The following is a 25,734-nucleotide window of genomic DNA, read 5'->3' on the forward strand; positions in this document are numbered from 1 at the left end:
GCATGTATGTATGTATGTATTGGCATTTATATAGCGCACTACTTACCCGTAGGGTCCCAAGGCGCTTCAACCGCTGCGAAACCCTTCCTGGCTTCCCTGAGAGATGGTCCCTTAATGGGTATATCCAGGTGAGACCAGGCATCCCCGGCGGTCTGGTGGGCCGTTAGTGAAGATGAGGCAAGCTAATGCCCAGAGTTGCCGAGTGTGATCGCTGATCAGAGTGGGCACCGAGGCGAGAGAATTATCGAGTCCCCTGACCCTGGTCCAGAAACCTGCCGCGCCGGGAATCGAACCCTGGTCCCGGGCAGTCCTCTGCTCTCGGGTCTGCCGCCTCTAACCAGTGAGCCACACTACTTCACTCTCTCTCCTGCTACTAGTTTCTCTGGTATTTTGTGGCCCCGGGGCGTGTGACCCGCTCCTCAGTGAGCTGTCTCGGTGCTTGGCTGTCCCTCGAACCCCTCTTTCCTCTGCCTCTTCGTGGTCACAGGATTGTTTCCCTCTCCACCGTCCTGTCTCCGTCTCTGACTGTCTCTAAAAGCCCCCGCGCCCCCCCCTTTCATTCTACCCACAGTTGGGACATTATTCATGGACAGGACGCTTGGCTGAAAAATCCGCCTACGTGACATCGGCGATGTTCTTCAACCCGCCCCCTCCCGAAACACACACAGTCCCTTTCACTCTCCTCCCACACCAAACCCCTCCCGCGGTATTTAAATAGATAAACAAGCCCCACCTCTGAAGCCTCCTGTAACAAGCACTGGCGTTGCCAAAAGGTCTCGCAGTAGGAAAGTTGGAGCTATTACAATTGCAAATAACAATGCCTTTTATTTTTGTTTTCATTTTAAAACCATAAAGGGCTTTGTCATTTACAAAACCAATAGCTCCAACTTTCCTACTGCGAGACCTATTGGCAACGCCAGTGCTTGTTTTTAGTGTTGGCTGATGTAAACAATGGGTGATTGAATTGACTGTACGTGAGAGTGGCTGTTGCTTAGGCCATTTCTTGTGTTAACTGGTTTGGCATTCACTGGTGTTCGGAATGAACGATATTGCGATAGACAACGTTTTCATTTTACATTGGCTGGCTTTGATTCTGGTTGGTTGAGGGGTTGTCTCATACTGGGAAGAGTGAGTATTTGGACTGATGGGTGTTGGGAAAGTCTAGTTTTAACATTGACTGCGTGTTGAATTGGTGCTATTAAGATTATCTATAGAATAGTTGTTGGAAATGGCTAGATTTGACATCGCCTGTTGTTAATTTGGATTGGTTACTTTTGGTACTGGCTGCTATTAGAATTATTGATGCACTTGCTAGTTGGAGTTTAAATTAATTGGATTTGTGATGGTCCGGTTTCGAGATTAAATGTTTTTGCATTGGTAGTTTTAAGTTAGTTATCATTGAATTGGTGTGTGATGGCACTGTGATTTGTTGCCATTTCTGACTGACTGCTGCTGAGAATGAGATTCAATTTGATTTGAAATTTACTGCGAATTGGTGTTGGTTCCCCAGCGCTATGGCCATGTTCAACATTAAGAAACAATGTGTATGTCCTGCAAATTTGAAAGCAGTCTAATACATATTGTTTCTATTGGTTGCAGTTCTCCAAATATGAACACTGATGTAATTTCCTCTTAAGTAATGTTGTCACATGGGGAACTGTTTAGCCTCTTGTTTTTCAACACCAGCTCCGAATTTAGGAGGCCAATTTTGACCAGTTGAGTGATTTATCCATTACCTAGTCATTATTCTTCTCCTCTGATACATAATATTACTACATAGCTAGAACTGGTGCCTTTCTTTCTGCATGACTGGACTGATGTCCCTAATTATTTTTCACAGGGGAGTAGCTTGGCAAGATGGCCAATCGAACATGCGGCTAGTGTGCTCCGCTGCCCCAACTCACAAAATCCTGCAACATCCTGCCCGCCCAATTTTAGTCCATAACCCCTTAAGGCAGTGGTCTTCAATCTGTAGGGCGCGACCCCCAGGGGGGTCGTGGAGTCCTGGGAAGGGGGTCGCAGATTCTGCAGAGTGCAGTTCCTGGCATTGGGCTGATCGAGGGTGCTCACGGCGGAGGCCTAATTCACACGAGGTGTGAAAAACATCAACGCCTCATTAACAAGTAAAAGGTATTTTAAAGACCTGTCAAGTACTTGGGTGTGACTGTGTGTGTGTCCCTGATGCTGTTACAGCCGGGCGCACATACACGAGCTGGGGGGAGCTGGGAGGGTGGGGGGGGGGGGGCTGGGCGAGTGGCTGTAGTGTAGCCCTTGGAGTTCAATGGATGTTGCGCACCTGGAGCTGTGGGTCCCGTGACAATTCCCCCGCCCCCAACAGGGAGGCACAGAGATGCCCTCCCATGAGCGGGAAAGAAGAAGGAAGACGGCGCAGAGAGATACTGATCCCCCCCCCATGAGAGAGGCACAGAAAAGGTGGGTGGATGGATGATGAGTGGATGGATGGACGAAAGGCTGAAGGATGGATGGATGTGTGAAAAGGTGGATGGATGAATGAAAGGGTTGATGGATGAATGATGGATGTATGGATGGAAGGATGAAAGGGTTGATGGATGAAGGATAGATTGGTAAAGGATAGATGTATGGATGGACGGATTAAAGGGTGGACGAATAAAGGATGGATGGATGGAAGGGTGGATAGATGAATGATGGATGTGTAAAAAGATGGGTGGATGAATGAAGGGTGAATGGAAGGATGAAAGGGTGGATGCATGTATGGGTGGAAGGAATAAAGGGTGGATGGATGAAGGATAGATTGGTGAAGGATAGATTGGTGAAGGATAGATGTATGGATGGAAGAATGAAAGGGTGGATGGGTGAAGGATGGATGGATGAAAGGGTAGATGGATGAATGATGGATGGATGGATGTGCAAAAAGATGGGTGGATGAATGATGGGTGAATGGATGGATGAAAGGGTGGATGGATGAATGATGGATGTATGGATGGAAGGATGAAAGGGTGGATGGATGAAGGATAGATTGGTGAAGGATAGATGGATGGAAGGATGAAAGGGTGGACGGATGAAGGATGTATGCATGGATGTGTGAAAAGGTGGGGGGATGAATGATGGGTAGATGGATGGATGAAACGGTGGGTGGATGGATGGATGAAAGGGTAGATGGATGAAGGATGGATGTATGGATGGGAGGATGAAAGGGTGGATGGATGAAGGATGGATGTATGGATGGGAAGATGAAAGGGTGGATGGATGTATGAATGGATAAAAGGTTGCATGGATGAATGATGGATGAATGTGTGAAAAGGTGGGTGGATGAATGATGGGTAGATGGAAGGAAGGGTGGATGGGTAAAGGATGGATGTATGGATGGAAGGATGAAAGGGTGGATGGATGGATGTGTGAAAGTGTGGGTGGATGAATGATGGAGGGATGTGATGAGGTCTAACAGGCGCATTTATGGTTGTCAAAAGTTGATGATGAGTACCAGTTTCTAGAAACGTTTGTCGGAAGGGGGTCCTTACGCCTAAAAAGGTTTTACAAGGGGGTCTCGGCATCAAAAAGTTTGAAGACCTCTGCCTTAAGGGCTCCAATCGGGCAACAGCCGTTGCGAGCAGGCACGTCCGTTGGCTGACGCGGCCCCGCCCACTCATTAAAACCGCCGCACTGTGGCGGAATTCGCACCGCCGTTAATTACAGCTTCTATAGCGGTTGTGGTGCTGACATTGTTGAGGTCCGCCTCTGGACCTGATGACCCGCTGAGGTGGCCCTTGCTGGAACTGTCAGGATGTAACACATCCTGGGGTGTGCCTCCTGGGAAGTAGGCTTGCCATACTGTGGCATTTGGGAGCCGTGTGATATTACCACGAGGTGGAACGGGGGATTGGAGGGCCTATTCCCCCTTGTGAGCCAGAGATCTTGGATGAATGCCCCCACAAGAGGTGGAGAGGGTAATGTGACAATACCTGGCGATCTGTCTGCCTGCCTGCTCTGATGGAGGCCTGAGAGTGCTGATTGAGGTCTAGTCAGTGGGACCAGAGCTGCAGCCCTGTGCAAGAAGGCTGCATGGTCCCTGGAGTGTAGGAGGCTGAGCGGGCCTTCAAGGCGGTTGTCGAGCCCTGGCTGTTCCATGAAGAAGGGACAGAGAAGGCCATTGGAGGCAGTGACCCAGCTCCGGTCAAGAAGAGACAGAGGAGGTAATGACGTGGCACTCAAGTCCTCAAGACGGATGGGACTGCTCCCCCACTGCCAACATTGACATCAGGAGCGGGGGTGCACCACTGTTTGCCTGGTTGGCTGGCTGGGGGTCCGCATGGGGAGCCCTGTTCGTGGACTGTCTGATAGTGATGGGGAGCTCGTCAAATGAGATGAGCGGCAGTCAGGGAGGGCTGTCGGGGGGAAAACATTGAGCCCTGGTTGCAAACCCGGAACTTCAGCTGGACACTGTCCACGCTGAGTGGGTTGCGGAGGCCTTCGGGGGTGGGAGTCGAGCCCCGGCTACATGAGTTTCTGCTGCTACCCCAGGGGTAGGCAGCTTGTGCCAAAGACATCCCACACTGAGGGGCTGACGTATCTCACACGAGAGGGCCTGCCACAAGGCTCAGAAAAGTTGAGCTGCATCTGTCATATTGAATTCGACTTGCTGTGGCCCTCCCCACTGCTCAAAATGTTGCCATGGATGGGCAAAGACAGCCCCCGCCCTCCAGGGGGATACCATTTCCCAGTATACAACACCACAGGGGACCACCCAGTGTACCACTAAACAAAAGGGGCCGAGGACACAAGAGAATGAGGAGGAGCCATCCCGGGCCGACCTTCTGGAGGCCATACACAGCACACAAACATCACTAGAGTAAAACATGTATGTGGTGTCACTTGAGGCTGGCTTGTTGTGTACTGACATGCGCAAGGTGGCAGACAGGGTCACAACCGCTGAGTGACCTAGACGCTGAGATGACAACGCTTTCATGACCAAACTGACTGCAACAGCCAGACCACTCAATACAGGGCAGAAAATGCGGATGGGCTTCCTTCGATTCCTTGAGGGAACTGAGAAAGGCTCCAATGAACGATTCCTGGAGAACTGGATAACTCATATATTCCAGCCGACCAGACTCTCTGGCATGTTTACTGTGGAGAGAGCACATGCAGCACTGGCACCCGAAGCTCCATCAAGAGTTATAATTGCTAGGATATTTAACTACAGGGACAGAGACTGTATACTGCATGCAGCCCGCGAACCTGAGAATCTACACTACACGAACCACAAAATAGCTATAGACCCGGATTACACCAGGAAAGTACAAACTCTGATGAAGTTGTTATGGAGGTCAAACAGAAGATCAGAGCCATGAACCTTTCAAATATGTTGCTGTGCCCTGCAAAGCTCCGAATGGTGGCGGATGGCAAGACCAACTTCTTTGAGCTGCCAGACGAGGAGTAGACATGACTGGAACTTTTGGTACAAGGTTCCAAACCGAAATAGGAAGTGGCCCGGGCATCGGTAAGGGGAGCAAGGGGGAGATCCTGTTGGTGTGTACGCACTGGATGATTCCATATCCTGAATTGTTGTCAGGTAGGATGGCACATTAGGAAGGGACTCTGAGACTCCTTTGGAGGAAGACCTGTAGTCTGGAGGAGGTGTTCGCGGGTGGTGATCCCTGATGGAGGATGAAGTGGACTCAGAGATGGGATCGGGGTAATAGAGGCAGAAAATAAAGACACAGCACAGCATGGGTAACTGAGCAAGACATACATCCGAGGGACTCTTTAGGCACACTAAATAATATTAGATTTAGGGCACCCGGAGGGGTTCTTGGTGATAACTCATCCATTAGGGTTGGAGGACTGCTCTAGGCTGGCCCCTCCTGTGATATATAGAGATACAAATTTGAACTTCAAGAGTTATTTGTTCTAAGAAACAGGGTGAGGTGGAAAAAGGAGGAGACTCAAGCAATGCGGGATGGGTAAACGCACTGTTTTGATGTTCTTCGGCAATTACCTAGGGAGGGTAATAAGGGAGGGGGAGTTGGGAGGGAGAAGTTGTACACAGTTGTAATTGCAGCATGTACATAGATGTGATTCAGGCAGTACATGCTTACAGACACTCAGGGTGGATAGTAAACGACGCTCCGGAACTGGGCCCCCGGGCGGGGAGAAGGGGAGACGGTGCACCCCCACTAAACAAAGATACAAACATCTTATATGTTGCACAGCTAGAAACTGCTCACATAGAATGTTTGGAGACTTCGAAGATATGTGAAGTGACATAGGGTACTACCCAACTTAGGCAGGAACGGGCGGACATAGCGAGTAGCCAAAACTAAAAAAGAAATAGAGTGGGCAGTTGTTCTCGTCCACATATTCTGCCTATGCCAGATGGAGTCCATTTGGGTGCCTCTGTGTGTCCCCTTTAGAATAACTTACTCAGAGGCAGATCCGGATGGTGAATATATACTCATACAGGGCACGTTGGACAGCAGAGACCTCTGCATCCTTAATGTTTATGACCCTAATGGTGATGACAAAGATATTGTTGTACAGATGAAGGACCTGCTGCTTGACTGTATCGGCCTAATGATACTCCAGGCAGGAGACTTGAACTGTATACTGGATGGGGAACTGGACCGCTACCCTCCAAGCCCCGCATCAAACCAAGTATTGTAGAGAAACATTGCAACAGGCAGGGAAAAACATGGGTTATAGGGACGTCTGGAGGCCGCTGCACCCAAACAGTAGGGATTACTCATGCCATTCTCTGACACATGGCACATATAACCAACTGGACAGAGTGTTGGGAACCAGGGAGGTACTCCCCAGAATACAAGCAGCTAAGTATTTGGGAAGGTACCTTTCAGATCATTCTCCCCTGCTGGTGGACATAGATAACACAAGAACAGAGGGGGTGACCTCCAGCTGGAGATTGCCACCAGAGGCTTTACTTGATCCCGCTTGCAGGGAAACACTAATTGATGCATTGACAACTTATATGGCCAATAACTGGTTTACAACAGCCAGCAGGGAGACTGAGTGGGAGGCAATGAAGGCTGTCCTAAGGGGAGAGTGCATGAGAAACGTCTATGGGATCAAATACCAATTAAATAGGGACATGAAAACGCTGGCGGTGCCGCTAACGATGCCACAGAGACAAGAGGCTAATTCTCCTGACACAAGGATAGAGATTTGGGATGCTAAGCAGGCTCAGTAGGAAACAATGGACAGGCTAGACTAATACACTTTAAAGGAGTACCGTCAGTGCCTTTACGGGGAGGAAGACAAGCCCAGTAAGCTACTGGCTTGGATACTAAATAATTAGACTGATCGGCATGAGTCGAACTGAGGGAACGCTAGCGACTACACAGTGGAAAATTAATGACACACCGCCGGTTTCATATGTGAGAAAGGGGCAGCCTGCGCAGGACTCCATTGCCTCCTACTTAGAGAGGATTGACTTGCCTAGGATATTGCTAGCGGTGCACAAGAATTTAGAGTCTGAGATTGCTTTAGAAGAATTACAAACAGCGATGGGTAAGATGGCGAGGGGAAAGACTCCGGGAAGGATGGCTTCCTGTCGGATTCTATGAGACCTTCACGGCACAATTATCTGAAAAATTGCTGAAGGTATTTAAAGAGGCAAGGTAAATTGTAAGACTTCCTTCCACGATACAAGAAAGGGGATTGTCTGTATGATGCAAAAGCTGCAAAAAGACCCCATGGATCTCTCCCATTATAGACCCCTGACCATGATTAATACAGATGCCAAAATACATTATAAACTTCTCACTGAGAGATTGCACGTACTGGTGGGGTCGCTGGTGCACCACAACCAGTGCATCGTCATCCCAGGCAGCATAATTATGGACGTGCAAAAGCTGACACATGAAGATAGGAGTGAGGGCTTATTACTGATATCAGTGGATATGGCAAAGGCGTTTGACATGCTAGACTGGACGTATATGATCGAGGTTCTCGATCGTATGTGGTTTGGCCTGACCTTCTGTAGCTGGATTCTGCTCTTACACAGCGATCCCAGAGCGAGGGTCAGGATGGGAAGAGTGGTGTCAAAGGACTTGACGGTGGAACGTAGCACCCGTCAAGGATTCCCTCTGTCTCCACTGCTCTTTGCACTGGTCCTGGAGTCGCTGGCCATTAAGCCCCATGCTGAGCTTGAGGATATAGGTATTGAGATTGGTGGTTTCATTCACTTACTCTCTCTGAATGATGACAATGCACTCCTCTATCTGAGGAGGCCTGAGGAGTCTGTGCCTGATCTTCTGTCTAAACTAGATGAGTTTGGGGATGTAGCCAGTCTCAATAGAAACAAAATGTTGTTGTTCCCATTGGCACGCTGAAATATTGGGCGGAGAGTGAATTGCCTAGCTGGGGCTCAAATGGGAAATAGACAAATTCTGCTGTCTGGGACTCATGGTGGCTTCTACAGTGGACGGTCTCCATCACCACAAATTGTCAGGTTGCTGGAGGATCTCAAATCCTCCATTGGTTTCTGGAATACATTGCCTATCACGGTGGCAGGACAAATGGCCATCACTAAGATGGTCTTCCTGCCAAGATGCCTTCATGTAGTGCAGAATGCGATGTGTTTGGTTACCTGGGAGCATTTCAAGATACTGAATAGTTTACAGATCTCTCTGGTTTGGGTAGAAAAATGTAGCACAGTAGCGCTCAAAGCCCTAAAAATGGATCAGGAGCAGGGAGGCTTGGGAATGCCAGATATAGAGTTTTATTACTATGTAACGCAGCTACAGCATTCAGCGCTAAGGGTGGCAGAGGAGGATGTCTGGGAAAAGGGACTTCTTGCTGGTACCTGCAAAGATACCCCCTATTGGAATTGCTCGTGAAGGGCTCGAGAATCGGTTGGTCTAGTGCGCCAGACTGCGGGTGCTTGGGAGAAGGCAACGGTTAGGGCTTTTAAATTAGCCCTTTTTGCGACACAGTTAGATTTATGGGCTCTGCAATGGTTTAGTTGCATCGCGGAGGACATGTCCAGAATAGAGCATAAAATCCTCTAGGATTTGGATGTCTGGGCCGTCCATTCACAAGTTTTTCTGGAAATGGAGAATGGGAGATGATCGCGAGCAGGGCCAGAAAAGGGAACGCAATTGCAAGACCTGCTAATACAGGACGGGAAAGACTGGTGAAGTAGGGTAAAAGGACTATAATTGATTAATGGGGAAAGACAGCAAGAAGGTGGAGAGTTTAAGTGCACCCCTATTTGAACAAGGGACAAAATGAACAAGTATGCTGCCCCAAGCAGGAAATTGGGGACCCATAACTAGATGCAATTGAGAGGAATGTATACCTATGCTCTGGGAGAAATGTGCGACTGCAGCAATAAATGTAAATTGATACTTGTATAGCGCACTACTCACCCACAAGGGTCTCAAGGCACTTGTACGAATACCACTGTGGAACCCATCCTGGCTTTCCCTGTGAGGCGTCCACACCTGGGCACCCCCAAGGTGGAGGCCAGGCATCTTTAGCGTTGTGGGGGCCGTTGTGGAGATTAAGCAAGCTATTGCCCAGAGTTGCAGAGTGGGACTCCATGATTGGAATAGGCACCGAGGCGAGAATTATCAGGTCCGTTGAATTTTGAGCCCAAGACCTGCCGAGGTGGGGAATTGAACCCTGGTCCCAGGCTAGACCTTTGCATCAGGGTCTGCCGCTCTAACCTGTACCTGTTGTTAACAAAAGATAATAAAGAAAGTTATCTGTTCTTGTGTCTGTCCTATTTGATTACACAGTTGTTCTTTCTTGTGTTCTTGTATCTGTCCTATTTGATTACACAGGTGTTTCCAGGAACTGCAAATCTTATTACAGGAATGTATTAGTAGACCAGGGTCTCTGCAAGCCTGGTAACTCTGCAAAAGGGGGGGGGGCTGAAGTTAAATATTTGATTGTGCTACGTTAGCCCTACTAGTCTTTGAGCATTGGTGTTGTCTAGCAATCTCCCTATGTACCGCTATGATCATTCGGTGAGCTCTATCTGGTTATGAACAAGCCTGATGCACCCTGACATAAATTGCCCTTGCTAAGCCACCTCTAGGGGAGTTTTATCGGTTTCCTTCCAGTTGTTCAGTTGATTTGCCTGATGGGCTTTCTCTCGTCTAGGTGGGTCCAGGAGTTCCTGAATGCAGAGAACAGAGGGCTGGACGTGCTGGTGGAATACCTGTCCTTTGCCCAGTGCTCGGTCACGTAAGTAATAATGTTAGACAGCCCTGTGAGGCAATTCCTTTCTTATCCCAGCTCTTTCTTTATTTGTTCCTCTAGACTTTCTTGTTCAGTGTTATTTCAGTAGAATCATTGCCCTCGCCATCCATTATTTTCCCTCTGTTTTATAAAGTTCTGGATAAATGCCTCCATCCTTCTCTCTAGTTCTCTACCACCTGCCATACACTAACTCATTCACTCTTTATAAATGTTCTTCCTCTGAGATGACCCTTGTGCTATCGCCTCTTGCTACAGGTACGACATGGATGCCACGGACAATGGGACAGTGGTTGCTGAGAAGTCCAAGCCCCTTGACCGGTCTCTGGAAGACCTCACCAAGGGGAACTCCTTGTCCCCCTCACAGGGCTCGTCCAGAGTAAGGCACCTCACCGTCAGGTAATGTGTGAATGTGTGACTGAGTGTAAGTAAGCCACATCTTGGTGCTTGTTCTTATTCCAGGCCATGGAGAAAGAGTACACTAGTTGGTCTCATCCTCAAGACTGCAGTCTGGAGGATGGACATAAATGTTGTTCATTACAAGTTAGAGAGAGTTGAGGGAGGAGTTCAATAGACAAGCTATTCATATAATAATACTCTACCTTGTCTACATAAAGGTGGTATAATAGCACAAGTTTTGGCAGTTTAGCTCAATTGTCTGGTGGGGACATAGAGATGGGATTTGCTACTAACTTATAGAGGGTCTTGTTTGTGAAAATGGTTTAAGACTTTATATCTCACCCATGCTTCTCCTGGAAGTCAATAGAGGGTAAAGAGGCTAGTGCCTATTGGGTACCTCATAGGAGTTAAATGTAATATAGACAGTTGTGTTCTAGATTTATTGCAGGAATGGTCTAGCTTTGGAATGAAGGAAGCTCTGCAAATAAGGAGCTGGTGTAACCAGTGCACAAGGTGGACATGACTACCAGCCCCTATGGGAGACTGCGCTTAAGAAGAAGCAGGAAAGCAAAGGCAGATCTGGTCATAAAATGTATCTTAAATTAGGAAAGGTTTGCATGGAGGTTCAGGAGTCTTCATACTATATGAGGGATATGTGCTTATAGTAGTTAGATGTAACTATTTGAACTCTTTTCTCAAAACTCTCTCTCTCCTCTCTCACGCTCTCTCTTTAGTTTACTCTAGCCAGCTGAGCTAGGACAGTGGTATAGTAAGCAATGGCCATACATCTGTTGCCACAGAGTGTCCTAAATTACTTGGAGCTTTTGTCCCCTCTTGAATGTTGACTAGACGCATACAGTGGGATGCCAAGACACGAGAAGACAGCCCTGTGGATGCAGGGGGAGCAAGACCTTGTTGACACATAACAGAGACACCAGCCCTGAGACCTGGTGGAACAAAGTAATGATATAAGTGGGAGAGTGTTGGAAATATCTCCAACCTTTCAAAAACATCATACTTTTGGTTGTATTCCAGAAAGAAATGAGCCACTTTCTCAAGTTACTGTGGCAGAAATGATCAAAGTGTATCCATGAGGATGTCTGGAACCCCGATGTGATTTTTAGTAGCATGCAAAATTATAATTCTGATAGCAAAGTTCTGCTGAGGTAAAATGTTTGCAGTTTCACAGTGTTGTGAAAAATATTGATAGAGTGTGGGCTCACCTGCTCGTTTTACCATACTCACCTCGGCCCATAAAACAACATACACACTTTGAACAGGTAAACCTACTCTTAACCAGATTGTTTTCTCTATTTAGGACCTATACCATTTGACTTACCAATCCACGTCACCGCTACCTAAAGTCCTAAGGGATCAAGGGTGTTGGCATAATAGGCAGTAAATAAACATTTTTACTCATAAAATAATCACAAACTCAGAGAAAGGTTTAAACATTTTAACTATGTAACTTTAAGTATCAAATGTCCATACTACATCAGTCAAGGTTGGTTAGTATTAAAGAGCAAAACTGATTCGAAAAATATTTTACGAGACTTTCTTTAAGCATAGAAATATGGGAAGGGGAAGAAAAGGAAAAAAAATTCAATGATTTTGTTCACCCTATTTCATATTTACTTAGAATGGTATGAAGACCAGCCCTGTCCACGGGCTGAGATAAAAAACAGGAGAACTTTGATAGTGTAGGTGCCAACAGGATAGGACAGGTGCAGACCAGAATCAGGACAGGTACGGACCAAATTGGATCAGGACAGGACCACCGCGGGTCAGGACCAGCACCCACAGCTAAAGTGCAACGCCTGAGTTGCAACCCTCTCTGCAGCTAACAGTCAGACCCCGATTGGGTTATCGAATCTTCTGACAGAGTACTCCGCCAGCACCTCTGTTCTTGATCGCCTATTGAGTGCGTTGGGTCAGTGACTGGTCAGCTATTCGGACAAGTCGGACAACCTAACTAGCTAAGCCTACCATAGTTATACCATTTTTCCAGGGCAGTGTACCACCCCCCAATGTTGCAAGTTGTGTATTCCCACACTTTGATTGGTCAAAAGACGAGGAGGGGTCATCACACCATACCAGTTTGAGGTTACCTCACCCAAAATAATTCAAATGAATGTCTCCTCTCATACCTTTATTTTTCCATGGACTTTTATTGCACCCGACAGTGAATGTATCAATAACAAATACAATGTAATATATTAGTACATTTCAGCTTCCTCTTGCGGGGTCACAGGGTGAGTTTCCCAGGTGCATCTTCTAGCAAGTCAAGATTTGGCATCAATTCAATGCCATGGCTTGTGGACTCTGGTGAAGTCAGCGCATGTTCAGCTCAGAACCCAAGATGGAGCAACCTTGATTTTGATTGGTCCAAACACGAGCTATTAGCAAAATAGAAGAGTAACAGTTTTAAAACAAGAAATAAATGAATGCACTGTATACCACTTATATCTACTCTATTCCGATTACTTTATGTTAACTACAGTATTAGAGTTATGCAGAACGAACAACTTAGTAAAAGCAATAGTGCAAGCATTAGCACAATAACACACAAAGTAGCCATCTTAGTTCTAGTGCACAGAAGCAAGAATTTCCCACCAAGCAGAGAGAATACGTCATGTCACGTGAGTATGACAGAAGCATGCGCAGTAAAGTTACTGCGTTGCGGCAGCCATTTTAATGCATTTGGATTACGGTTAGTAAAAGCACATAGGCAAGCTTCCCCTAGATACTAGAAATGTTGTGTGGTTCAATTATTAGTAAACGAAACATGTTAATTAGTATGTTACAAATTATTTCCGAGAGGGCTGAATACAAGAAAGTCGCTTTACGTGCGCAACCTTGCTCCATCAATATCATCTTTTAAAAGGTTTATTCCATTTATCCTGCAAATAAAGTTAGTTTTGTTGACTTTTCTTTGGCAAAACCTGCTTTTTGAGGGATTTTTCATCTACATTATCAAAGTTGGGGAAACTTATCGCAGATTTCACACACTCCTGAGTCTTAGCTGGAGACAGATTTGCTAATAAGGTAGGAAGGAACTAGAAAGAAGCTGACGCAAATAGTAGGTGACCTAGTAAATGGCTTTTTTTCTTCTGTTAATTGCGCTGCAGCCAGTTGGAAGTCAACCAGTCCTTGTTGGTCATAAGCCCTCATTTTGAAAAGTGAATTGGGCCACATGTTCAACATCTTTGATTGAATCATTGGAAGTTGCCTTTTTTAGAGTCTTCCAAGTCTCTACAACAGAGGACGTTACCCCAAATTTTGAGCACAGTTCCTGGACATCCCTCTCACAATGTAGGTGCTCGCACTAGCGGCACTTAGATTTTATATCTCTCATTGTAGCTCCTATGACGATGGGCAGTTTTTCTGAGGCCTTGGCAAATTGTAAATATTACTTACTGGGTGGGTGCAGGCAGAGCTCAAAACATATGCAAAAAGTAAAGACCTTCACTTGGGAAGGAGAATCGCAGATGTCCCAAGTGTGCCTATATCCCTCTTCCACAAACATTCTCTACTCCTGGAGGGACAGTCAGCGTGACCAATCTTGGCACTTCTTTGTACTCCACCCTTTCACACTCCGATGTCCTACAGTTTCCATCGACTTAAGGCTTGTGTTCCAGTCTCTTCCTAGGACAAAGCCCAGTGAGTTACACTTCTCAACAAAAACCAAACCATCATATCGGTGCCAAGTATTACTCCCACCGAGACTTGTCTAACTTCTGATCTACAAACTTTATTATCTCCAACCCATGCTTAGTTGGATCTTGGAATCTAGTCCTCTCGTGACTACACATTTAGCATATAACATTCACAATTCCTAGTTGATATTTTGCCACCATCTCCCCATATTCCACTCTCAGGTGGCCACAGTGACGCCAAGGCTAATAGGCTCACAGAGGCAATGCTTCCATGCAGGTGGTGAGGAAGGGGTAGCACTACAGGGTCTGTCCTTTAGATACTGCCCTACTATGCCTTTGGTGCTGGAGCAAACGTCATCCTCTCACTGATGTGCTCCCCCATTGGTATTGTAGGTTCCACTCTCCAGATCACCCTAAACTTCCTCTTCTAATACTCTACAGCCATGTCTGCTCCTATATCCCCTTCAGGCACCCTCAATAAGAAATGTGTTGAGCCTCTGCACAGGAAGGTCCTCTTGCATCAAAGTGGTGAGTAAAAATCAAATGGACAATACATTTATGATAGTGCATAGCTGGGCAGTTGCACAAACACCTGAACACCAGGCATTTATCTTGTTAGCCATAAACAGAGTTTTTATATCAAAAGTGTTGACATAAGTAGTAGAAAGCAGATTTGTTGAGACCGATTCTGTGACATTACACAGGGTAATAAGAGAAAATATGAATATCAAAAGTCTATGTACAGCAGATGTTGAGTTCTCTACCGATGCTCTTCTCCGCATTAACTCCCATCTTCGTTTACCTTGCTTTCGCTTACTGGAACACATCACTTCTGCTCATGGTAAGCATCCTGTGTGCGGACCCTCCCCTCATGCAACCCACATCCTTCCTGGCTTTGGTTAGCTGGTGTTCTTACTGGGGGTGAAGTTTTGCATGTATGATTCTGACACAGAGCCTGTTCTCCTGGTATAGAAGACCAGAAAGAGTCCGAACAATGGTAAGTTATAAAGTCAAGAAGCCAAGGATCAGAGAGCCAAAGGCACTCGAACGGAATAGGCCTCCTGTTGATAGAGAGTTATCAATTTGTGGGAAAAATGAACGAAAATGGCCATCATGGGGGCTGCCTCTTGATTTAATCTTTGGCCTTGAACAATGAAAATTATTTTCTATTAACTTCCATCACCCTGAGGTGATACACAGTTTCTTTGGGGCATAAATCTTGGCTTCACAAATCAGACCTTTGCAGATTTGTGTCTACTGAACATGCTTTCTAAAGTGGAGATAATATGCTTCTGCAAAGCCTGACCCTAAAATGGATGCAAGATCTTACCTTCTCATTACTTCTCGCTTCTATGGCAGCCTTTTATAAGCCTGACTCTGCAGAGCCCATCCAATGACAACATCACTATTGATATGCATTTGAACAAAACATTTGGACGAGGTGGTAAGTCAGTGGCGGCCATCTTTGAGACAGGCAAATACCCAAATGTTGTTGATGTTCCATGGTCTGTGCAGACACAGAGAGAGGTGCAGCATACATATACTTGCCTGATTCAAAGATGGCTGTAGCTTGGAACCTGGCCATTTCTTAATACTACTCAGCTGTGCCCTTTGCAGAATAGTGACATCTGATATCTAGGAGGGAAACTATCTGCAAGGCTCTGCATGCCAGTGTACTGTACTGAAAGACAAAGAAGATTATGATTGCAATGGCTGTGCGTGATGCATGTGTGAGATGTATAGAATGCTTGACCAGCAACTTGGCTTCCTTTCATAACTGGGTGGACTCTAAAATGTGCACTAAAAGAATATATATTGTACTTGAAAATGACTAGTTACACAGGGTCAAGTGAAGTGTAACGTCTGTAGTAATCTGAAGCCCTGCTGTAGCTAGGAACCTGCATGGTCAGTTGTGCTCTGTGGTTTTCTGGGTATGTGCTGCTGTTTCACTGTTCCCATTTCTTGCTTTTTGGCATTAGGTTCAACACTTTGCCAAGCAGGAAGGCCCTGCGAAATTCACGTATTGTCAGCCAAAAGGACGACGTCCACGTGTGCATCATGTGCCTTCGCGCCATCATGAACTATCAGGTGGGTCACGTGTGCAAATACAGAATGGAGGAACCCTGTGTTTGTCATTCCTTCCTTTGCCTTGGTCCTACTGTCCTGCTTCCCACCTTCTTTTATGTTCTCTGCGATCCCACATTGTTTAATTTCTCTCAACTTTCAGCCTCTTTTCTCGCTTTGCTCTTTGGTTATTTTTATGTTGTACCTGCTTTCCTTACTTTTAGTATACCCCATGCTGTTCTTGAGCTTTGCTGATGCTTTCTCCCCCCACACATCGATCAAAAATACCCACTGCGTGGGCTGAACTTTCACCCACTCTACGTGCCAAGTTTCCCAGGACCATGAGGCTTGCCCGAATTTAATTAGGATTCTGGGACTTGTAGTCCTAGTCAGGACTTTAAGTGGGCCGGGTCTCACCGGTGCTGAGCGCCAGCAGTTTTTTAAAGGGGGCCTCGAAACGGGTCTCCATCGGGCTCTGCTTAGTGCCCTGGCACAGGCGGTCCGTGTTTTTTTCCAGACTGCAGGCACATGGATGTACCCGCTCACAATGCTCACTTCTCACTAGTGTAGAAGATACTGCATGACCTCATGGCAGGTGAGCGTTGTAGGCGAAGGGAAATCCTTTAAAGAGAGTCATTTTCTCTCTGATTTTCTCTTCTCTTTTTGAACCTCAGGCGCAGCAACATTGTCGTGGTGTCACATGCAACCATTGACGAAGCTAATAGTCCTGCCTTGTTGTAGGTATGATGTTACTTGTTGTATCATATATCTGGATGCAATAACAGAAGCAGCAAAATACAAGTCGGGCGGCACACTATGCTAGCATAGATTTTTAGCTTAAGTGTTTTTAAGCCATGTCCTTAATGACATTGGCCGCGCCCCTTTGAGCGACCTCCCACTTAAAGCCCTGGTCCTAGTTTTATACTTGGTTAACTAAGGCTACAAGTCTGAGAATTCTAAGAAAAATCCAGGACTGGACTAACTAGTTACGCATGGACCAGCCGGGAGGCATTGAAGCTGTGCCCACTGCAGGTCTACATTTGGCGCAGGTGAAACCAACTAGTGATATTTATTTATGTTTCAAAGAACTAACATACCCATGCTGGCTTCATGACACTAACTCACAAACAGAAAAAAACAAAGCCTTGAATTAGGTATCAAGTTGAAAAATCACCCTATAAATGTCAGCGTTTTACGAGTTTTAATGAAGGCCGCTGTTTTCACCTCAAACCGAAAAACAGTTGGTAGAGAATTCTGCAGTTGAGGTGCCTGAAGGAATTATCCCCTTAATTAGTATATTTGCAGCCGTTGTAAGACCTTATGTACCGCCGAGGAACCTTAGATCGGCTGGGGAGATGCTGGTAATTGTTCCCAGAGTCAAGAGGGTGCTATGGGTGGGAGCTCCTGTGGCTACCTGGCACCTACATTGTGGAATGCTCTGCCCCTAGCAGTTGTCAGGCCCAGTCGGAAGGCATGTTCAGGAAGAAATGTAAAACCTGTTTCTTGATCTCAGGATGTAGGGGGGGAGGGGTTTGGTACCTGCTTTGAGGCTGGTGGTAAAGTAAAATCTTAACTCTGTGAGGGTTTTATGCAGAGAACTGTCACATTACAGATCTTTATGCATGTGAAGGTATACCTACGCAGAAAGGTGTTTGTCCTCTGGTCTCTATGGGAGTCACTGTGAGGGTTTTATGCAGAGGGCTATGAGTCTACAGATCTCTGGGTGTGTGAAGGTGATTCATATGCAGAGAAATTTGTCTCACCTTTCTTTCCTCTCTCAATGTGTTGCTTATTTTTGATGTAATGTGTAATTGTTATCATTTTCTGTAACATTGTGTAATCTAATGTAAAGCGCTCTGATACCTACAGGTCTGGCCAGCACTATATAAAACTCATTAAATAACTAAATAAATAAATGTCATCTATCCTCTACGGGGTCACTGGGAGGGATTTATGCAGAGGACTGTCAGAATACAGATCTTTATGCATGTGAAGGTATACCTATGCAGAAAGGTGTTTGTCTCTGGCCTCTGTGGGAGTCTCTGTGAGGGTTTTATGCAGAGCGCTCTCAGTCTGCAGATCTCTAGGTGTGTGAAGGGGATTCATGTGCAGAGATGTCTGTCCTCTGCCTCTATGGGAGTCACTGGGAGGGTTTTATGTAGAGGGGGCAGGGCTTTAGGTATGCCTGGTCCTGTCAGTGCTGAGCTCCGGCAGTTCTAAAAATCAGGTACTGGCAGGGGTCCCTAGTTTTTTGCCCTCACCCTCGGAGTGAAAAAAAAAAGTACTCTGTGAGAGTTTTATGCAGAGGTCTGTCAGAATACAGAGCTTTATGCATGCGAAGGAATACCATAAAGCTATGCAGAAAGGTGTCTGTATTCTAGTGCTTAATTTGTAAAAAAAAGAAAAGTAAATGCCAGGGCCTTCTCAGAAAGCTCCTGTGACCTGCACCACCCATTGCCCCTCCAGTGTTGTCAATGACAGTACCAACACAACTATTAACCCTCACATTCCTATAAGTGTGACAATATAGACTTTTCCAAGCCACCCAAAGCTATAATAATGGCTTGAAGGGCAGGTATTATTTATTTTTAATGTATATTGACTAAATAAATACTGCTGTTGTGCTCATCTCAAAATTAGACAGACAAGCACCACCATGTGGTGGACTGCCACTAGAGCCAGTGCTGACAAGTGCCGGTGCCAAGCACTGGAAACCACAGGCTCAAATTAAGCACTACTGTCCTCTGACCTCTGTGGGAGTTACTGTGAGGATTTTATGCAAAGGGGTATGAGTCTACAGATCTCTAGGTGTGTGAAGGGGATTCATGTACAGAGGTGTCTGTCCTCTGGCCTCTATAGGAGTCACTGTGAGGGTGTATGTATTAAATACCTGGATGCAGTAACAGAAAGAGACAGCAAAATGCAAGTCTGCGACACACTATAGTAAGCACAGGTTTTTATATTACATGTTTAAGCCACACCCTAATTACATTGACCACACCCCTTTGCGAGACCCTCAAGTTTTTTTCATCCCACTTAACCCCTTCAATGCTTGTGACGGAACCATTCCGTCATCAGTCACGGTTGAGCTGTGCTGATGACGGAATGGTTCCGTCACGACCACACCCAGTTATGGAATGTCCAGCACCGGGGGGAAATCGGGGCAGCACGCAAGGTGTTAAAGTCCTGCTGAAGAATCAACACAACAAACAATGAGGCCCAAAAAACAGGCCTCATAGAATGAAGATCTTAGTCGTATTGTTTCCTACTGTTTCGATCGTTTTGTGATTACTGTTGTTTTCTGTCATTTGTTTACCACAGTCTGGATTCAGCCTGGTGATGAACCACGCCTCCTGTGTGAACGAGATCACGCTAAGCCTCAACAACAAGAGTGCCAGGTATGGTGGATTATAGTGCCTGTCCTCGCGTCGTCATCAAGCCTTAAGCTGCACTTACCCGCAGTCCTTATCAGGTGGCCTGTACATTACCATCCTTCTCCTGGACATCCTGTATCCGCACTCTGATGGTCTGTGTGATGCTAATAGGCTGGCATGATAGAGTGGGGTAGGTAATGAGTCTGTTGCAGCCTAGTCTTACGTTGGGTGAGTTTACCAGAGGACAAACACTTGCTATTCATTCCAGAGAAGGAGCTGTGATAGTCAGGCCTTTCTTCAAGTCCAAGTATACTTAGAAGTAACAAACAGGTCTTTCCTCCTCCTTATCCCAGGGCTTTGGGTATTACTTCTTACAGAGTCACAAGACTGCTGTGGTTTCCTTGACTCTCATGGGGTAGCAGTGGCAGCGCAGTCTGTGTGGCGTCTGTGCCAGATGCACAACATAGTGTTTTTTCATAGGAGAAGGACGGTGAGGAGCAGGAAGGAGAGCGGCCAGGCAGGGTAGGAGGCAGCCACGCAGGTAACTGCCTTCTTTTTAAATTTTTGTATTAATTTGAGAGGGTGGAGGGGCTGGCTAACCCTGCTCCGCCACGGAGGGGAGTTTGCGCCTAAACTCCGCGTTTGGAACGGAGCGCAGAGTAGGAAAAAATCCTTAAACTCCGTTGGCGGAGCGGAATTACCCGCCCAGGGATAATATATATCTCGAAAAACGCTTTACCTATGGAACAGCTGACCTAATTATAACTGACCAGTGGTGTTTTATATATACAATAATAGTCAACCCTTGAAGACTTTTTGGTTTTATCATATGTGTTTCAAAGTAAAATAAATGAAGTCTATTGCCTTATGGGGCATACACTTTCCCACAAGGTAACCAACAGGCACACAGTAATAAAAGTACAAATGAAAACAAATTACAGTTCTCAAAAATATATAAACCCCAGTTGAAGAGGGCCTAATAAGGATTATCACATTTTAAGGGGGTGACTTTGAGTTGTTTTGGCAGATAGAGTATTTCATGGCGCACGTGACACAGTACCCTGTCCACTAAACCGATGATGCACCCACCTCATTTAGAGACAGGCGGACTCTCAGCCCCCGTTAACTCCATCGACAGAAAGCTAGCTCTAAGAGCCCAACAGGGTAGCTGTTGGAGGAGGAAGTGCATTACACCTTCCGCCTTATTTAGGGTCACTAGAATTTGTTTTTCCAAAACCAACATTTTTTCAACTTTTGGTGGATGGCTGTCAAAACAGATGCCATGCGTCCATCAAATATTTTGCATCTTGAATGGAACCGCCGTGATGGCAGTTCCTATCTATCAAGATAAATTTGGTAGAAGTCTGTCAAACCTTAAACATGTCCCTATATATTCTATCCCCATGGTTTGTTCAGCTAGGTCGCCTGCATAGTATGGTAATTTGTGAGATTCCTCTTAACAAAATACCTGCCCGTAGGCTTTGACCACACTGTCATTAATAACAATCCACTATTAGAAAGTCTATTGCCTTCAACACATGCTGTTTAAAATACTTAAGTTGAGTCTATGGCGTTCTCATAAATGTTCATAATAAACATCAAAACTTTGATATCTAAAACACTTTTTCCAGATGAACCAATGAGGCGTGCAGCATTTGTCTTGACACCAAAACCACCACAGGCCTACTGAAGTGCTCTCATGTCATCACCCATCATGCACACATACATTATAAAAATACTAATATGTACACAATGATAGTTGGGAAAACAAAATACAAACTCACTCTCAAAAGGCATAACAATGATAATCACAATGACAATCTTCTACACCCAGCGTTTATCACAAGAGATGACACAAAACCAAAACCATTGCCTCAATGGCAATCTGTGATACTTCATGTAACAAAAGACCTGTCTACAGCTTGTAACACAGTGTGATAACAATCCACTAATAATTGCTTTTTACAATTAATAAGCCAAGCCTTCTGCCCAAGAGCTCCTGACTGGGTTCAGGGGGGGGGCTCCATGTACTTTGCTGGGGGCTCCCTCAAGTTTCGTTACGCCACAGACTTGCTTGAGAGATAACTCGAGCTGTTAATTTGAAAGACATGAGAATACTCTAAGTCACAGCCAAGAAATCTGTCCATTTGCACTAAGGTGACAGTAAAGATGGGAGAGTATCTGCATTTTGCAAGTAGGATTTCATTGTAAACTGCAGTAGAAGCAGACAGCAGTCAAACAGTTATATTCTCTTGGAAAATGAGAGCAAACCCACCAGCTGAGGGTCACTGGTGACTGCAGCAAAGTAGTTTGAAACTTGAAACCATCTGAGATGACTACAGAAGGAGCAGACAAGAAGACCTTCCTGGTCAATCCACCAAAATAAATAAAATGTCTGCCTTGTGATCCAGGATTATGTCAGAGATATCATCATGATACCAGGACACAGAGCGAGGAATATTAATATCATCAGAGTAGAGCGAGGCTATAGAATAAGGCTGAGTGACAGGCTTCTATGAGTGTGCATGTATGCTTTAATGTCCTTGGAGATCCCGCTGAGGGACAGCTGCAGTCAATACATCACCTAAACTGCAATCCAAAGACAAGATTCGGAAAGTCCCAGCTAGTAGCCAAAGCACACACTCGCTGCACTGTACACTCCAGAATGGGCGCCATGCGACTAACATTCCAACCTCTGCGCACACATGACCAGATCAGGGATAACTTGGACCATAAACAGAGCCCGGGATGAACATAATGCTGGATGGACATTGATAAAGGCATTTTGTGTTCTGTGGGACACCATCTTTACAAACTTAGAATGGAATAGAGCAGGGTGAGTGATATAGGACAGTTCTAAATAGGAGTCATGGAGAGGACTTTGCCTGATTGTAAGGTGCTCATGAAATATGGGAATTGGTGATATAAATGACATAGCTACTTCATTTCCAATACTGTAGGTTATCGTCTCTTTTGGTTATTTTTCACATGGGTGATTATTGATCCAGTGTGCTCTAGGTATTTACAAATTTGAAATGCTTCTTTATTGAAAGATTGCATAACCGAGGGCCCATCTCTGGTCGAATATGAAGCACAGTATTGATTAGTTGTCGGACGGGGCGGTTTCATGTCATTTTTAACAGCATTGGTATGGATGCTGTAACCCTCTCCTTCGTACGCGTTGAAATTCATGTGGTTTGCACAAATGGGGCCCTTGTTGATTTCCAGGAGCACCTATATATGACTTCACCCAAAAAACTTTGTAGTCAGGTCAACCTACAGCACAATTTGTAAACCGAGGATGGGCCCTTTTGGGATGTTTCTGTATTCAGTTCCAAACAGCTATCCATCTTCTTTCCCCAGGACCAAGGCTCTAGTGCTGGAGCTGTTGGCTGCAGTCTGTCTGGTTCGTGGTGGACACGATATTATAATGGCCGCCTTCGACAATTTCAAAGAGGTAAGTTCAGGGAGGCCAGTCCATCTTGATCAGTGTCCATCATGACGTGGCCATTTTAAAAATGGAAGGTCTAAAAGATCTCTTTATTTTGTCACTAGCGGTTTATTGTCTTATTATCCTTTTACATTACATTTCTGTGTTTTAAAGATTTTGACCGATGCACTCAAGGTGATTTGTTCCAGCCAGCTCTCCATCTTCCAAAGTTGTATGGACAACTTGGGAATGCTTGACTGTCAGTGTAAATTATATGTGACAATATTGACCTAGAGTAATATCACAACACTACCTCGCCTACCACTGTCTTGTAAGGAAAGTATGTATGTATTTACTAGTGTTAGCTCCACCGACACTTAACTTAGAATTTGAGCATCAGTGGAGTTTAGGACAATAATTACACACTTACCTTATAATGTAGTGGATACAATATTATTGTCATGAGATATATATTTTAAAAAAGCGATCCCCCCACTGCTGTAAGAGCCTGAGGCCCCACTTTCAATGTCCAGATCTATACAGCAAACCCCCATAGACCATAAGACGTGAGAAGAATGGGCTGACGCTGTCATTCATGATGTCTCCTCGCCGAAGAATGCGCACAGGCGTTGAGTGGGTCGACATATTGCTACATTTACTACTACAATGCATATACGCACATTGAGGCTCTGTCGACATGTATTGTAGGCACATTGTTTTCTAGTTGAATGGATTTGCGCAGGGTGTTGATGGTTGTGTGTCTTTGCGCCTGTGTTTGCATTCATTGGTGTGTGGGTCGAGGGTTGCCTCGAATGTGTAATAGGATGTTCGAATGCAAGGGTCCCTGCCCTGGACCCATAGACGGATACGTTCATGAATGAATGAACTGGTGTGTGGGTGGGTGTGGATTTACGGCTCGTTGGATGTGTGGGTGAATGAATCAGTAGGGGGATGAGTGCCTGAATGAATGAAGCACCCTGTAGGCCCAGAGAGGACGTCCTGGCGTTCTGCCGCGCGCCCAGCGTGCTGCCCGGGAGATGTCACCTGGAGCCTTCACCTGATACCTGGCGCGAGGGGCGCTGATGTCAGTCGTTGCCCCTGGGAACCTGCGCGTGGCGGGAGGAGGCGGCGACTCTGGGTGTAAGGGGAGCCGGGGTATCACGGCTCACTGGAGGCGGCGGCATCTGGCCGGCAGGAGGGTGCTGATGTCACTCGGAAGGCACAGGGATCAGGTGCCCAGTCTCCCTCCCTCGAGCGGGGTGCCAGCAGAGCCGAGGGTGACCTCGGAACAGGGCAGTGAATGAGGCCTGCTCCCCTCTGCCAAGGGCGTCTTATGTTTCTGCCAAGGTCCCCAAATGTTTCCGGGTTTAAGTCTCTAATCCTTCGGGCATGCAGGCGACAGGCGTGTGCCACTGTGTACCACTGTGCCAAGGCCGTGCACCACCCACGCTTGGAGGTGGAGGGCTCTGTGTGCCTGTGCCAGTCCCATGTGCCACAGAGGCGTGAAAATGAAAGGCTCTCCATGTCTGTGCCCCACTTTCGTACTACACACAAACGACCGGTAGAAGGCGGGTACCACTGTGCCAATGTCACATGTTCCATCCACACTAAAAGGTGGAAGGCTGTGTGTGCCTGTGCCAGGCTCAGGAACCACGGGGGCTTGGGATGAAAAACTCTGTATTCTGTTCCCAACTTCTATGCATAGACTTAAATGCGTAAAGAATGTGCCACTAGGCCACACTTAGAGGTGGAAGGATTGTGTGCCTTTGCCAATCCCATGTACCACAGTGTATTGAAGAGGACAGTCTCTGCATGCCTCTGCCCGGCTTCTCTGCTACACATCCAAGAGGTGGAAGGGTTGCAGCATTGTGCCCATGCCACGCTCCATCCACAGACACGCTAACACGGACAGGAGTAACTGTCTGGTAGCGCCCTCAGGCATTCCTTGCTATGTGTCACCGATGGAATCCTGTGGCATGGAATGACAGGGCATACGTTGCCCATCATTCTTATATAATGGGAGCCCTACAGTTTCGACTTGCACCATCTCGCCATTTTCCAATATAATTTTTGAGGTAAAGATTTCCACATCCCTGTGCCAATTTCCTACAGCACCAAAGGCTACAGGCGAGTGGCTGTGATCCCCAGTGGCAATGCCCTGCACACAACCATAGAAGCCAAAGGCTGTAACCCTTGGCGCAGACCCCAGTGCATGGATCTCTCTGCGTGCCTGAGCCAGTAAACAGCCAATAACCAAACCTTCATTGATAAAACCAAATTGATCTGCAATCTCAGGCAAATATCAAACCTAAATTGGTAAACGACGATCATCTGTAATCAGCCAAAAACCAAACCTCCATTGATAAACCACAACCATCTGTAATTAGCCAAGAACCAAACCTTCATTAACAGAGAGACAATTATCTGTATCCTGCCAATAGCCAATGACCTGCACTCCCATTCCAATAACCAAACCTCCACTGACAGAGACACACTGCTCTGTGGCCTCATGCCAGTAAACAAACATTCATTGAAAAAACACAATAACCTGTTATCTTCCAATAGCCAAACATCATTTGATAGAAACACAATCATCTGTAATAGGCCAGAA

The 25,734-nt window shown here is 46.1% G+C and overlaps 1 protein-coding gene across 4 annotated transcripts in view; it reads left to right on the forward strand.

The window, feature by feature from the left end:
• FMNL1 (formin like 1) overlaps positions 1–25,734 on the forward strand; it is a 419,565-nt gene that overhangs the window by 212,473 nt on the left and 181,358 nt on the right. For all 4 annotated transcript variants that reach the window (XM_086923863.1, XM_086923862.1, XM_086923864.1 and 1 more), the window contains 5 exons: positions 10,105–10,188; positions 10,459–10,599; positions 16,235–16,343; positions 19,641–19,717; positions 23,057–23,150. In XM_086923863.1, coding sequence (XP_086779989.1) covers positions 10,105–10,188; positions 10,459–10,599; positions 16,235–16,343; positions 19,641–19,717; positions 23,057–23,150 — 505 coding nt within the window. The remainder of the gene's footprint in view (positions 1–10,104; positions 10,189–10,458; positions 10,600–16,234; positions 16,344–19,640; positions 19,718–23,056; positions 23,151–25,734) is intronic.

The sequence above is a fragment of the Lissotriton vulgaris genome, chromosome 5 (genome assembly GCF_964263255.1).
Source record: "Lissotriton vulgaris chromosome 5, aLisVul1.2, whole genome shotgun sequence".
Lineage (NCBI taxonomy): Eukaryota > Metazoa > Chordata > Amphibia > Caudata > Salamandridae > Lissotriton > Lissotriton vulgaris.